The 15,060-nt window shown below is 56.0% G+C and overlaps 1 protein-coding gene across 2 annotated transcripts in view; it reads right to left on the reverse strand.

Annotated features, from left to right (window-relative positions):
- Window positions 1-15,060, reverse strand: part of PRKCD (protein kinase C delta) — a 31,158-nt gene that overhangs the window by 5,964 nt on the left and 10,134 nt on the right. For both annotated transcript variants that reach the window (XM_030811613.1, XM_030811614.1), the window contains 12 exons: window positions 8,130-8,263; window positions 6,866-7,065; window positions 5,438-5,498; window positions 5,099-5,261; window positions 4,973-5,004; window positions 3,527-3,612; window positions 3,153-3,282; window positions 1,778-1,878; window positions 1,053-1,149; window positions 725-825; window positions 412-585; window positions 57-148 (listed from right to left, as the gene is read on the reverse strand). In XM_030811613.1, coding sequence (XP_030667473.1) covers window positions 57-148; window positions 412-585; window positions 725-825; window positions 1,053-1,149; window positions 1,778-1,878; window positions 3,153-3,282; window positions 3,527-3,612; window positions 4,973-5,004; window positions 5,099-5,261; window positions 5,438-5,498; window positions 6,866-7,065; window positions 8,130-8,244 — 1,352 coding nt within the window. In that variant the 5' untranslated portion in view covers window positions 8,245-8,263. The remainder of the gene's footprint in view (window positions 1-56; window positions 149-411; window positions 586-724; window positions 826-1,052; window positions 1,150-1,777; window positions 1,879-3,152; window positions 3,283-3,526; window positions 3,613-4,972; window positions 5,005-5,098; window positions 5,262-5,437; window positions 5,499-6,865; window positions 7,066-8,129; window positions 8,264-15,060) is intronic.

A 15,060-nucleotide genomic window follows, 5' to 3' on the forward strand; every position in this document is an offset into this window, starting at 1 on the left:
TGAGCCAGTGGCCCTTCCTGCACACTGGGCCCTTCCCCACCATGGCCCTTACGTACGTGGCACGGTAGAGTTCAAAGCGGCCTTTGTCCTGGATGTGGTACATCAGGTCCCCCCCGTTGAGGAACTCCATCACAAAGAACAGGTGGTCCTGGGGTGGGGAGGGTGGTGAGCAGGGGTGAGGAATAGGCACGAGGCTCCCTCACTGAGGGCCACTGGGGCCAAGACCCAACAGGAAACAGCAGGGACAGGCCCTGGCTGAGGGGGACAACTCTGCCCTGGGAGGCATGAGGAGGGAAAGCATGGCCCTGCCTTAAGTGGCCTGAGGGGGAGACACAGCCCTGACTGAGGGGGGCTGAGGGGCTGTGGGACATGGCTGTGGCATGGGGCGGTGATGGCGGGAGGCCCAGGCACCTTGGTCTGGAAGGTACAGATGAGGTGGGTGAGAAAGGGATTCTCTGCGGCGAGTGTCAGCACCCGCTTCTCAACCATGGTGCATTCCACATCGTCGTCGATCAGGACCACATCCTTCTTGAGGGCCTTGATGGCAAAGTACTCTCCTCTGCCCTTCAGCTCTCCAAGCAGCACCTGATGGGGAGACACGGGTGCTGAGCAGGTGAGGACGGGGCAGGGGCCACAGCCTGATTCACGGACTCCCGCCTCAGCCACCTAAGCAGGAAGAAGCCAGGGTGGGGTGGGAAGCAGGTACCCGGCTCACAGCCCTCACCTTCCCGAAGCTGCCTTTGCCCAGGACCTTGTGGAAGATGAAGTTGTTGATGTTGCATTTGCTGCTGCCCTCCCAGATCTTGCCGTAGGTCCCACTGTTGTCTGCCCGAGAGATGGCACCTCCTCAGATCGGGGTCTCAGTCTACACAACTCCCCTCCCCTGGAGCCTGGGGTAGGCTGGGGGGAGGGGCCTCAGAGAGGAAGGGGCTCGCTCCCCAGGGCCGGTGGTTCCTTCCATGTCTCACTTGACAATGGAAGGGAGGACTGTCCCCTTTCTTTGGCCTCAGGGGGAATAAAAACTGTAAGAGGGGCAATGGACCTAGCTTCACCTTGCGAGTCCTCCCCGGCAACTCCGGTCTTCTTCTCGAAACCCTGATATATCCCAACAGGCTCTGAGGAGGCCGAGTCTGATCTCCGGGAGGCTCTCTGGGGAGGGAGCAGGGGTGGGGGGCCAGATGATCAGACCATTATCAGAACTCCCAGCCCAGAAGGAAGACCCTCAAGTATAACTCCACCCTTAACACCAAGAGTAGACAACAGGGGCACAGCCCAGGCCCCCTACTCGGGCTGCGTGTACACACACACACTCTTCCAGGAGCCCAGAGAAGCCTCGGTGGTCTGAAAGGCTCTGATTACAAACAGAAGTTTTGTAACCGGAACCCTACCTTCCCAACCGCTCACTCGATAGATTTTATTTGACTATTTAGCTTCATTTCTGATTGATTCTAAAATTTTACCTTTAGGTTTTGTGGCATCCCTCAAGCCCCACCCACATACAAACGTCCACACCCAAAGTCTTAGTTCAAAGTGTTCCAACACCCAATCCTGTGGTCCCCAGGTTCACCCTCAAGTAAAGAACTGCCTGAATAATGAATTTCTCATGAAAAAAAGCCCCCCTCCCTCTGCTGCCTAAATTCTTGAGTTGGATCTTCCCGAAGTAGAGTCCTGGGTCTAAATATATCCTGGCTGTCTGTGGCTCCCAGCAGTGGCTGTAAGCCTTGACTGTCCCTGACCCCACTGCCCTGTGTCCAGGGTCCCCATGGCACCTGCCCACCTGGGTGACTTGGTTCAAGGCCTCAGCCAAGAGCTTCTGGTTGATGCCGCAGAGGTTGGCCACCTTCTCCCGGCATTTATGGTGCACATTCATGCCGCAGTCTGGGGTGAGGGAGAAGCGGGGCTGTCAGTCTCGGAGCTCAGCCAAGGGCAGGGGGCAGTGTAGGACAGGGGCAGGAGAGCAAGAGAAAGGAGGGCTTTAGTGGGGTCTGCTGGGTTCCAGTTTCTAGGAAAACATTGATCCGAAGCCATCATAAATACTTCAATCTCTCTCTCTTTTTTTTTTTTTTTTGAGATGGAGTTTCCCTCTTGTTGCCCAGGCTGGAGTGCAATGGTGCAATCTCGGCTCACCGCAACCTCTGCCTCCTGGGTTCAAGTGATTCTTCTGCCTCAGCCCCTGAATAGCTGGGATTACAGGCATGCGCCACCATATCCGGCTACTTTTGTATTTTTAGTAGAGATGGGGTTTCTCCATGTTAGCCAGGCTGGTCTCGAACTCCCGACCTCAGGTGATCCACCCGCCTCGGCCTCCCAAAGTACTGGGATTACAGGTGTGAGCCACCACACCTGGCCAAGCACTTCAATCCTTCATGATTTTTTTTTGTTGTTGTTGTTGTTTTTGAGACAGAGTCTCACTCTGTCAGCCAGGCTGGAGTGCAGTGGCACGATTTTGGCTCACTGCAAGCTCTGCCTCCCGGGTTCACGCCATTCTCCTGCCTCAGCCTCCTGAGCAGCTGGGACTACAGGTGCCCGCCACCACACCCAGCTAATTTTTTTGTATTTTTTTACTAGAGACGGGGTTTCACCATGTTAGCCAGGATGGTCTCGATCTCCTGACCTCATGATCTGCCCGCCTCGGCCTCCCAAAGTGCTGGGATTACAGGCGTGAGCCACCATGCCCAGCCAATCTTTCATGATTTAAAGAAAAAGGAAAAACCAGAAGACATGGGACCTAATTCGAAACCCTTTAAAGAACATCTGGGTCAACTTAAGCTGCTTTCCCTCCAGGGTCTTCTGTTCCATCTCTAAGTGAAGCAGAGGGCAGGGGAGGCCTGTCTGGGCACCTGTCGGTGTGCACCAGGCCTGGCTTCAGCACTCTCTGCCCACTGGCCCCTCACAGGGACTCTCTAGGTCCTGCTTTTCTCCTCCAAATGGCTCAGAGGGGTGGAGCTGCCCACCTGTGGTCACACAGCAAGTAAGTGGCAGAGCCAGTCAGGCCAGTGGGGAGGGTCCACCAAGGCCTCACCCTCATCAGGTCCCTGAATGAGGTGCCCGTCTCCATGTGAGGAGGCGAGGGTGGCGTGAGGTGGCTGGAATTCACAGCAGCACTAGCTGGGAGTGCCCCTCCTGCAGCCCAGGGGTGGGGTGGCACGCACCTTCACACTTTAATCCCTGCTTCACCAGTCCCCAGAGCAGGCTGCCGCAGTGGTCACAGAAGGTGGGGCTCATGTAATTGTGAACCTTGAAGCGGTGTGGCATGTCGATGTTGAAGCGTTCTTTCTGGAACTGGAGGTGGGGGTATCACAGGCTGAGGGTCACGTGTCAGCTCCAGCCCCTTCTTCAACCCCTAGCTCTCCCCCAACCCCGGGCACAACAACACCCCAAGAGAGCTCCACTGGGAGAGGCAAGGAAAGACTAAGAAAAATGGGGAGGGAGGGTAAGCTTCCCAGGGAGGGTGGGGAGAGGGTGCAAATCCCTCCCATCTGGCCAAGCCCCCAGATCCCCAGCCCTGCCCCGGACCCAGGCTCACTATAGTGTCCCGGCTGTTGGCCGCGGTGCCAGTGCATCTGCCGATGATCTTGTCGATGCATTTCTTGTGGATGGCAGCGTTACATTCTTGAAGAGGCACAGGCCCAGGAGGGGGAAGGGAAAGCACCGGGAGGGGCAGAGTCTATGAGCTGGTGCCTGCCGACCAGTCCAGCCCTCTACACAAAGCCTCCTGACCGCCCACACCCTCACCCCGCAGAGGCCCAGCGCTTGAGTCTTCCTCCCGCCAGCCCTCGAAGGAGGAGCCTGGAGAGGACGGGGCGGAGAGGACAGGCCAATCTGCAGGGGCTTAGAAAGAAGGAGTCCTAGCGGGCAGGGAGGTGGGCAGAAGTTAGGGGGCACAGGGCATCGCAATATGAGAAGCGGGGGCAGTTCTTCCAAGCCCTGGGATAGCAAACAGCTCCTAAATGCCCTCTCTTACACATGCACATGGACACGCCTCAAAACAGACACCTGTACATACACACAAAGCATGTGTAATAATGATAACAGACTTCTTACACAGAACGGCTACCAATGCAAGGCACTTAAAATACAGCTTTACATATCTTATTCCATTTGATCTTCACAATGACCCTATTATACATTATAGTTATATCTAATTTATAGATGAGGGCCAGGCACGATGGCTCACGCCTATAATCCTAGCACTTTGGGAGGCTGAGGTGGGTGAGTCACTTGAGGTCAGGAGTTTGAGACCAGCCTGGCCAACATGACAAAGCCCCCATTTCTACTAAAAATACAAAAATTAGCCAGGCATGGTGGTGCACGCCTGTAATCCCAGCTACTCAGGAGGCTAAGGCAAGAGAATCACTTGAACCTTGGAGAGGGAGGTTACAATGAGCTGAGATCGCACAACTGCACTCTAGCTTGGGCAACGGAATAAGACTCAGTCTCAAAAAAAAATTATAGATGAGGAAACTGAGGCACAGAGAGGTTAAGTAACTTTGCCTAAGGCCCTATAGCTAGGAAGTGGTAGAGCTGGGATTCAAACCCAGGCAGTCTGGCTCCAGCCTGCGGGGCCTCGTGTATGCACCCTCAGGGACAGAGTGTGCTCACACCTGTGTACTCAGAGACACCCACATCTACACAGAAGCACATGCAGCCACCGTGTGCTAGTAAAAGGCCTATCACTGCCTCTCCGGGGAAAAGAGGCCTGGTGCATGGCCTGGGCTGGTTTCTGCGTGAATATTCTACTGTGCCCAATTGCCATCCACCAACTCCCTGTCACTGAATGCGGAGCTGGGAAGAGATGCGCAGAACTGGTTTTCCAGAGCAGCAGCAAGCCAGCCCCAGCACTCACTGAACTCAACTGCTATATCTACACTGGGAAAACTCACATGCATACACTCTCTGAGCGCACACAGGCACTGGCGCACGTGAGCACACACGGGTACATACGTACAAACTGGCCTGTGGAGACACTTACGCCTGCATTTGTAGCCTTGCTTGTTGAGGCCCCTGAAAGGCAAAACCCAGGCAAAGTGAGTGAGGGGGGACCAGGATTGGCCCCCACTACCCTGCACCACCACCAGCGGGCATGGCCAGTTCTCACCAGACAAAGTCTTTGCACACAGAACAGAAGGTGGGTTGCCCAAAGAAGGTGGCGATAAACTCATGGTTCTTGATGTAGTGGATTTTGGCCTGTTTGATGGCTCCGCGGCGGTTCATCGTTGGGAACTTGGCCTCGTCCTCACTGCGCATAGACTGTTTGCAATCTGGAGACCATGGAGTAGGGAAATCAGCCCTGGTATCTGGGAGGGGTGGCACCCCTGCAGTCCCTCCCAGGGTGGTCCTGGACAGCTCCGTCGAAGGGAGCAGCTTCCCTACGCCTCAGTGCTGGCTCTGCCTCTGAACCCGGCAAGGCAGCCCTCCACCCCCAGCAAGTTCTTACCCACGTCCTCCAGGAAATACTGAACAGACATCAACACCTTGGCCTGAGGCTGCAGGTCCAGCTGTTGGGGGCCAGAGGCCGGGGGAGAACAAGGTCAGTGAGGGCGGCCTGGGCCAGGCCAAACTCAGAACCCACCCCCATGGCTGGTCCCCCAAGGCCAAGGCAGCCCCCCAAGGCCTAGCCAGATACTTGTCTGCCCAGTGTGGGCAGGGCCCTGCCTGAGCCCCACCCCTGAGCCCCACCCCCACCCTGTACCCAGGGGTATTATTACATTTAGGGAAGTGAAAGGGTCCAGCCCACACCCAGCCCAGACACATAGCTGGGGAACAGAGCGGGAAGGGAAATTCCCCACCCCTACCCACTGCAGCCCCCTTAGCAAGGATCTTAGAACGGAGGCCCCTACCCGTGTGCACATGCGGAGAGAGACAGACACACTCATCCTCGTGCACACACGCTGCTCCTCCCTCTGTGCCGAGGGCCTGAGCCTCTATCCCCTCACCTCCCCCAAGACCTAGACCTGGTGACTGATATCCTCCCTTGGGGGAGTGGAGACAGCACAGCCAGAGGCCCCTCTGTGTCCCTGCCTGACTGGCCAAGGGTCAATACAGCCCTGTGTCAACCTCTCTCCCATCCCAGCCCCCTCACCCCTCTCAGGAGGTTGATCACAGCCTCCAATGGTCACAGGGCCTTTCCTAGTGGAGACATCTTGGTTACATCCCACATGTAACCCCAGGGAACTTCTGTCAGCACTGGCATCCTGTGGCCACCCAGAACACACAGCTGCACATGGCCAGGTGGCCACATGCTTGTGCAGAGTCTCCATTTTAGCAGGTAAGTAGATGAGACCGTCAGCCTCCCCTTCTCCCACACCTCCTTGCTGTTAAAGATCACTATGTTGCCCCCTCAATGGCTGCCAAGGCCTAGAATATAAGCGAAGATTCCAAAAAGAACTGGAATAATGGGTGCCTCTGGCAAGGAGGCCTGGTGGCTTGGTGTTGGGGCAGGGACACACCCTTTCATGCAGTTAAAAATGTTTTACTATGTGCATATCCTACCTTTCCAAAATTAAAAAGGAAAAAGTAGTCACAACAAGGAAGTTGGCCATCTTTAGCACCTGCTATGTGTCAGGTTCTGCAATAAGCCCTGTACATCCAGCTGCTCCTTTCATTTGAACAACTGACCCTGAGGTAGGCACATTTAGTAGCGTCTTCCCTTAACAGATGCGGAAGCAGAAGCTCAGAGAGGCTGGGAATCTGGTGAATTGCAGAGCCAGGATTCACACCCAGGCCACGTTGGCCGCGGGGCTGGACTGGTGGCCAGCACAGGGCCCAGTGCCCTTCAGCTGTGCTCAATGACCAAGCCCGCGTATGCATGCACGCGCGCGCACACACACACACTCTCACACAGCATGGCTTGTGCGCCCCTCACCCAGAACTCAGCCTTGCCGTTGTTCTTCTTGCAGCGCTCGGCCAGCACTGACACACCCACGGTCACCTCAGACACCGGCTCCTCTGCTGCCCGCATTAGCACGATCTGGATGACGCGCCCCTCGTAGATGTGGGCATCGAACGTCGACTTCCACTCAGGATACATGGTTGGCTTCTTCTGCACCAGTGTTTTCCCACGCTCTGCAACGAGGCCAGGCAGGGAAGCTTGGGCCATGGCCCCTCTGTCCCTCCCTCCTAGACCTCCATGGCCTTCCCCTGGCAGAATCTGCCCGACTGTCCTGCCTTGAGGGCGTGCTGTGGTCCCCCAGTGTCCTCTAGAGCACAGAACTACCTCGGGAACCCTGCTAGGTCCTCCCTCCACGCCTTTGTTCCTGCTGTTCCCTCTTCCTCTGACCCTCTTGCTCCAGCTCCATTTAAATGTCGCCTGCCCTTATGCATTCACTCAGGGAACATGGGCTGACAGCTCCTGCATGCCAGCCATAATATTCGAGGCATGGAACACAGCTGAAAGAAAAGCTACATCCAGGGCCTGTCCTCCTGGATCCCCAGGTCCGGGTGGTGAATACACCAACTCCTTCCTCAAGTAACTGTTAAGTCACAGCTGTGATGAGACTGAAGTGGGCAAGGCTGGTAGTGCTAGACTTGCCTATGGTCAAGTGGCCACAGGGTCAAGCCTAAGGGTCAGGGAAGATTTCCTAGAGGAAGGAACAGTTCAGCTGAGACCTGAGGAACAACTAGGGGTTCACCAGGCCAGGGCAAAAGCAAGAGGGAATGATGTGAGGTATGTGCTTCCTCCAGGAAGTCCTCCCTGACCTCAGGTTCAGAAGGTGCCTTCTCTGGGCTTCCCTATTGCAGGACTCACTGCTTTTTGATGTGCCTGGTTTCCCCACCTGACTATGAACCCCATGAGGGCAGGGCCAGGTTAGTCCTGGAGCATGACAGTATCCTCAGTGCCCAGAACAGGCCCTGGCACAGATGGACATGTAAAAATTGCTGGGTAAAACAACCAGTGAAGGAGGAACCAGAAACTCCAAGCCTTCCAAGGAGGGCTCAATTTGGCCAGTGTTTGCAGCCCTATAGAGACTCAGCGGCCTCTGCCTTCATAGCTGAGTGGGGCAGGGAGTCAAGGATGAGGAAGAGCAGAATCCTTCAGAGGTTGCAGGGAACAAGGCCAGACCCCCTCCGGTCCCTCCAGCTGGGCCCAGATTCCCAGCCCCTCTCCAGAGACCAGCCTCCAGGCCTACCTGTGCTGAGCGCCTCCTTCATCTTCACAGCACAGAAGGGCTGGTTCGCCTCCTCCTCAGCCTGCAGGGAGCCCAGCTCATAGGAGTTGAAGGCGATGCGCAGGAACGGCGCCATGGTGGGGCCTGCAGTGGGGCTGTGCACACAGAGGGGTGATGCCAGGCGGCCGGGTAGGACTAGCGGGAACAGTCACGGGCAACACTCAGGGACCCACTCCCCCAGGGCTCTCCCATGATTGGGCTTGGCCCACATGATGCATACACACACTAGTCTCAGTTGCCAGTGTTAAAAACTGAGAGGTTTGCCAAGCACGGTGGCTCACGCCTGTAATCCCAGCACTTTGGGAGGCCAAGGTAGGCAGATGGCCTGAGGTCAGGAGTTTGAGACCAGCCTGACCAACATGGTGAAAAGCCATCTCTACTAAAAATTAGCTGGGTGTGGTGGTACATGCCTATAATTCCAGCTACTCGGGAGGCTGAGGCAGGAGAATCACTTGAACCCGGGAAGCGGAGGTTGCAGTGGGCCGAGATCGCACCACTACACTCCAGCCTGGGTGACAAGAGCCAAACTCTGTCTCAAAAAAAAAAGAAAAAGAAAAAAATTGAGAGGTTTATGTAAGTCTGGATTTGCGGCGTCTCTGGTAAAACTGGAAAATGTGATGTTGGGCCCACTGGGCAACAGCCAGCCAGCACTGGGATGGCTGCCCTCCATCAGTCTACCCCAGGCCAGGGACACTCTCTTCACTCCTCCTCAAAACCTACCTGGGCCCTGGTGGCATTTGCATCTGTCACCCCAAGATATTCATTTGGGGAGTCACTTAGTGACTCCCTAAGTACCCTATTGCTGGGCACCTGCTCCATGCCAGACACCTGGTATGTGCCATTGTCACCTGGTAAGGGGACAGGACAGTATTGCCTCTTTCTCCCATTCTGCCCCATGCAGCCCTTCATAATTTTCTAAGTTTGGGATTTTTTCTTCATAACTACCCAGGCAGACAAGCAGTGCCAAGATAAACACCCCCACTTTTCAGATGGGGAAACCAAAACCCTAAGGCAGAATCAGAACCAAAAGCTGACATTCCACTAACTTGGCATCCACTTTGTTCAGGGATCAGGGCAGTGAGAGGCTCTGCCTACATGAGTGTGCCTGACCCTTCTAACTTGACCCCTTGGGGTCAAGTGCCTCTTGCTTGCCTGGAAGGTTGCCTGCACCTTCAAACTAATTATTTCCCCAAATATAAAACAGGTTGGCATGGTGGCTCACTCCCATAATCTCGATACTTCAGGAGGCCAAGGTAAGAGGATCACTTGAGGCTAAGAGTTCAAGGCAGTGGTGTGCCATGATTGTGCCAGTGCACTCCAGCATGGGCGGCAGAGTGAGACCCTGTCTCTTAAAAAAAAAAAAACTCAAACTGCCCAGGCACCGTGGCTCATGCCTGTAATCTCAGCACTTTGGGAGGCCAAGGCGGGCAGGTCACCTGAGGTCAGGAGTTCAAGACCAGCCTGGCCAACATAGTGAAACTGCATCTCTACTAAAGATACAAAAACTAGCCAGGCGTGGTGGCGCATGCCTATAATCCCAGCTACTTGGGAGGCTGAGGGCAGGAGAATGGCTGGAACCTGGGAGGCAGAGGTTGCAGTGAGCTGAGACTGCGTCATTGCACTCCAGCCTGGACAACAGAGCGAGACTCTGCCTCAGAAAAAAACAAACAAAAAAACCCAAATTGTATTTTAATGTTGAATGTAATGCTGAATGTGCCTTGCAGATTCATACACAGCAGCTTCCCACACTCCTGGGTTTCTCACCATTCTCTAAGTTAATGTTCACTACAGTAAGTGACCCCAAGGGGCTCCGCAGGTTGCCACTTGTGAAGAACACTCAGGTGTGCAAGCACCTATGTCCACACTAGCTCCTGCCCAGGCCCCACAAGGCTGCTCCATAGCCTTGGTTGAGGGAGCACTCACTCGATTTTGTGCACATGCACGTGTATTCACTCCATCCTGAACATAAGCCAGCACACAGGGGCACACTCAGACACACACGTGTGCATGCACACACAACAGCTGCCCAGCCCCAGATGACTTCCTCCAGCTCCTGCACAAGGTGGCCAGAGCAGCGGCCAGCTCTGCTGGGAGCTCCCAGCTCAGACGAGCTCACAGCAAATGCTGACCTCACCCTGCAGCCCAGCCCAGTGAGTCCAGGCAGCCCTGAGGCCAGTAGCTGCCAGAGTGGAGAGCAGGACCCAGGCAGGGCAGACCCCACCACATCCCCTGCCCGGCCCTGGCTCCTACTCAGTGATGTGAGAGTGGGTGTGCAAGCTCACACCTGAGCCCAAGTCCAGAAGCCTTCAGCTTGACACCAGCAGGTGTCCTGTGTGCCAGGCCAGCTGCCCTTGACCTCTTGGTGGGCCAGGGAGAGAGGGCCAGCTGGTGGCTGATGCTGGCTGCTCCCCAGGCTGCAGCATGCATGAATCGGTGTGTGTGAGGTTGCACGAGTCTATAGGAATGTGATTATATGCAGCCATGGGAGTGGGTGGCACATGGTGGGCACTCAGTTAATACTGGAGTGAATAGCAAGCTGCGTGGGCCTGGCCTTGCACATGTGCAGGAGTCTGGGTGAGCATCCCAAACCCGTAAGCAAGATGGACATCTTGCCCCTCTTGCTGCCTGGCTTGGCCCTGAGGGTCCAAGAGATCCAGCACCCAGGTGAGTGCTCCCTGGGTCTGGAATGATTGGCAGGTCTGGGTCCACACTTCCAGGGCCTGATCCCAGCAGATGCAGCTCTGCTGTTAGGAAAACCTGGAGACCCAGCTGGGGCAGTAAGCAACTTCTGAGTGCCTCGGAGGATGATGAGGGTTGAGGGGACAGGGGCGCAGGGATAAAGGAGGAGCAAGTGTGTTGCAGGTGGTCTGGGCTCCTAGGGGAGAGAGGCTCAGGGCAGCATATGTGGCAAAATGATGGCCAGGCCGCCTGGGTGCTGCACCCTGACACCAACAGTGCCTTGGCTGTGGACTCTGTGCAGGTCCTTGGCCTTTCTGAACCTCAGCCCCATTTCCTGATGAGGAATAGTCTCTTGGCTCAGGGTTGTGGTGATAATGAGAACTCATGTAGGATGAGGGCCACAATCAACACAACAGGCCACGGGGAGGGGGGTCCTCTTACCACTATCACCCCCTCTCACTGCAGTATCCATCCCTCACTGTGCACCTCCCTTCACAGTTTACAAAGCACACTCGCATCCCCCACCACATCCATTCCCCCTGCCCAGCAGCCTGGGAAGACAGTCCTGGTTACAGACCCCACTGCTCAGAAAGGGAAACCAGGTCTCCATGAACATACAACTCAGTCAGGAGCACCAGATGCTCCAACACTGGCCAGCCAGGTCCTCCTCCCAGCAACCGACCCTTGGGGCCCAGCCCTGACAGCCCGCAGGCTCCATGGCTTCCCCTACCCCTGGCCTGCCCAGCAGGAGGTATGCGTGGGGACCACCCCAGGACTGCATGGAAGGTGGAGGAGACAGTGAGTCAGAGAAGCCCCAGGAAGGTGAGGCAGAGCCCAGGACCTGCCCACCCGAGGGTGGCCCTCCAGCTCTCTCAGGCCACACTCAGAGCAGCTGCTGCTCACAGTTCGAAGCCACTGGCGGGAAAACCACAAACACAGCAGGACCCAGCCCTAAACCTGCACTGCCAGGCTGCAGTGCCATGAAAACTGGGGAGCCATGGTCTTCGTGGGCTGCCCCAAGATTAACCAGCAGTAACCATAGGGTCAGACCCAGCCTCCTAGGACTAAAACCAGGGCATGGGATCTGGCCAGGTTCTGCCACTGCCTCTGTCCCTATTTGTACTACCCAGAGCCCCACATCTTCTTCCATCACTGCGTGACCCTGAGAGAGGTCCTGGGCCTCTCTGGGCCACAAGTCCCTGCCCTGCACAGCAGAGTCAGAGTCTGCCCCCTACCTCTCAGAGTGTATGGCAGGGAGGAGGGGGTGAAGCAGCAGCACAAAAGCAAGGTGTGCTGACTATTTATAGCCCCCATGCAAATAGGACCCGGGCCACGGGGGCCCCAGAGGAAGGCCGCTGGCTCAGCCCCAGACTCATGGCCATTCTGCAGGGCCAGGGGGTGCCAGGGGCTCGACCCCACATAGCCTCCACGGGACAAGTTCCTTGGAGCCAGGTGAGGCCAGCCAGGCCTTTCCCAGCTGCCTAAGGGCTCCTAGTCTCTATTCTGCTTCTGCAGCCTACAGCAGAGGCAGCTTTATGAAGCAGAAAGCACCAGACTAAGGGTCAGTGTCTAGGTATGAATCTTGGCTCCTCCACTTAGAAGAAGGACAGTCCTTTTCTGAGGCCGACAATGTCGCAGATTACCTCTGTAATTACATTAGCTCACTTTATCCCTATGCGGGTCCAGAAGGGATTTTACTGATGAAGAAACCGAAGCTCAGAGAAGCAAAGTGACTTTCCAAAAGGTCACACAGCCAGTAAGTGGTGGAAGAATAAATCCAGGCCTGCCTGATGTTGCAGCCCAGGTCCTTTCCAGTATGCCATGTTGGGAAGAAGAGACAAAGAGAGAGAAAAGGGTAGAGGTGGACAGAAGAGGGTAGAGGTGGAGATGGATAAATGTGCCAGGATCACCACACACAAACACACATGAAGACAGAGAAAACAGGGAGGTAAGGGCTCCAAGAGACAGGTACCCCATGCTTGACCAGTGGTCTTCCCCCCTGACCTCGCCACTTGGACCAGCCTCCATTTCCAAAACCCAGGGAAGGGCCAGGCACGGTGGCTCATGCCTGTAATCTCAACACTTTGGGAGGCCGAGGTGGGCAGATCACCTGAGGTCAGGAGTTCAAGACCAGCCTGGCCAACAAGTGAAACCCCGTTTCTACTAAAATACAAAAATTAGCTAGGTGTGGTGGCGGGCACCTGTAATCCCACCTACTTGGGAGGCTGAGGCAGAAGAATCGTTTGAACCCGGGAGGTAGAGGTTGCAGTGAGCTGAGATCATGCCACTGCACTCCAGCCTGGGCAGTAAAGTGACACTCTGTCTCAAAAAAAAAATAAAAACAAATAAAACAAAACAAAAACAAAACCTAGGGAAGGCTTGGCCACACTGGATCCCAGCCCCAGGGAATGTGAGCCCCAGATCAGCGGCCCAGAGGTAAGGAAAGGCAGTAGCTAGGTCAGGCCAGAGAAGGCAGGTCACCTCCTCTGGGACAAATGGAAACCTGTTCCCAGCCAGTACCCGGCAGTGGGCAAGGCTGGCCTCAAGGTGATCAGAGCGACCTTGGGTTTGGAGCTCCCGGGCACAGAACTCCTGGTTGTCTCCAGCAGATAAGTATGTGTGCTGCACATCCACACGTGTGCTGGTGTATACCAGCACAGGAGGCTGGGGTGAGGGACATGGCCTGAGGAGTGCCAGCAGGAACAGGAATGCATTTGCTAATTTTTCTACATCACATGTCACTTGTTGGATAATGGTTTTGTCAAAGGTGAAAAACCCCAACAAGCCAATCTCTCCACAAGAGATAGGTCTTCAGAGACTGACATGCCCATCTCCTCATTGTACAGAGGAGGAAACTAAGGCCAAGGTCCTGCAGTGAGGTCCCCTGGCTCCCAGATCCGGCCTGGTCCCCTCCACCCCATCCCTTCCCTGGTGTTCGATTCTGCCTCACAGGCCACAGGATGATGCCTGTTGGTCAGAGGAGTAAGCTGGGCTGGAGGAAAGAGGCTTGATCAGGCTGCTGGGGGAAGGTGTGTGAGAGCAGAGGGAGGCTGCCTCAGAAATGTCAATGGGAGAAACGAGGTGGCAGGCTGAGTCAGGACAATGAAAGACCAGTTGCAGCCCCTGGTGGGTATGGGGGGTCTGGTTCCCTTGAACAGACCCCCGGGGAGCAGAGGATGTCCCCCATGCCACCTACTGCAGCCCTCTCCCACACACACCTGACACCTGCCACGGAAGTCACAACTGCATGGCAGGTGGCACAAAGTGGGGGCCCTCCTAAGGATGCAGACTCTGCCTGTGGGAGTCCATAGTGCAGCCTGCCACAGCCTTGTGGATGAATAAAGGAGGGCGGAGGAGACCAAGGCCCAGGCAGGGGCAGGAAGGACAGTGAGAGGAAGTGTGATCAGCAGGAGGGTGCAGGACTGGTCCCGGCAATCATGGCAGTGCAAGGGGGCCGGGCATGGTGGACCTGCCAGGTTGGGTAGGCAGGTGGGTGGTAGCTGGGCTTCGAGGCTGGCTGCCTAGATGGCCTTCCCAGCGGAAACAAGGCAAGGAGGCCATGTGGGTTTCACAACCCAGGAAGTGGGCTCAGCAAGAGGAACAGGAGGTGGGAGGGGAAGGGCTAGCAAGACCCTTTAGGGTTCCTCCACCAGGGCCCATCCCCCAGCCTCCACATGCTCAGCCCTGTGCTAAGAACCAGATCTATGGACTCAGCTCACAGCCAAGTCCCAGAGAAGGGGATACTCCCCATACCTGCTCCTCCCAGGACAGGTACCTCATCCCCCAGCCGGGGCTCCTCCTGGGCCCCTCCCTCACCCCACACAGACCAACCAGTGCCTGTGGCCTCTCCTCCCCTTACTCAGCTCCCTCCCGGTTGTCACCATATCTGGTCCCTCCCCTACCCATTCTTCCCACAGCTGGGAACCTCCTAGGCTCTCACTGCCCCCGGAGAAAGCCCAGACCTCTCCAGGTCTTCCAGGCTACCCACACCCTGGCCCTGTCCTGCTCTCTACCTCAATCCCTGCTCTGGCTACTCTGTGAACATGTGTCTCATTTCCCAGCCCCCATGTTTTTGCAGATGCTGTTCCCTCAGCTGGAATGGCCTTCTGAATTCCCACAGATCCTTCCAGGCAGCTCAGAAGGCTGGCCCTGGGGGACCCTTCCCACCTCTCAGGAAGCTAGCTGCTTTCCCACTGGTAACCTCTGCCACACC

The sequence above is a fragment of the Nomascus leucogenys genome, chromosome 4 (assembly GCF_006542625.1).
Source record: "Nomascus leucogenys isolate Asia chromosome 4, Asia_NLE_v1, whole genome shotgun sequence".
Classification (NCBI taxonomy): Eukaryota; Metazoa; Chordata; class Mammalia; order Primates; family Hylobatidae; genus Nomascus; species Nomascus leucogenys.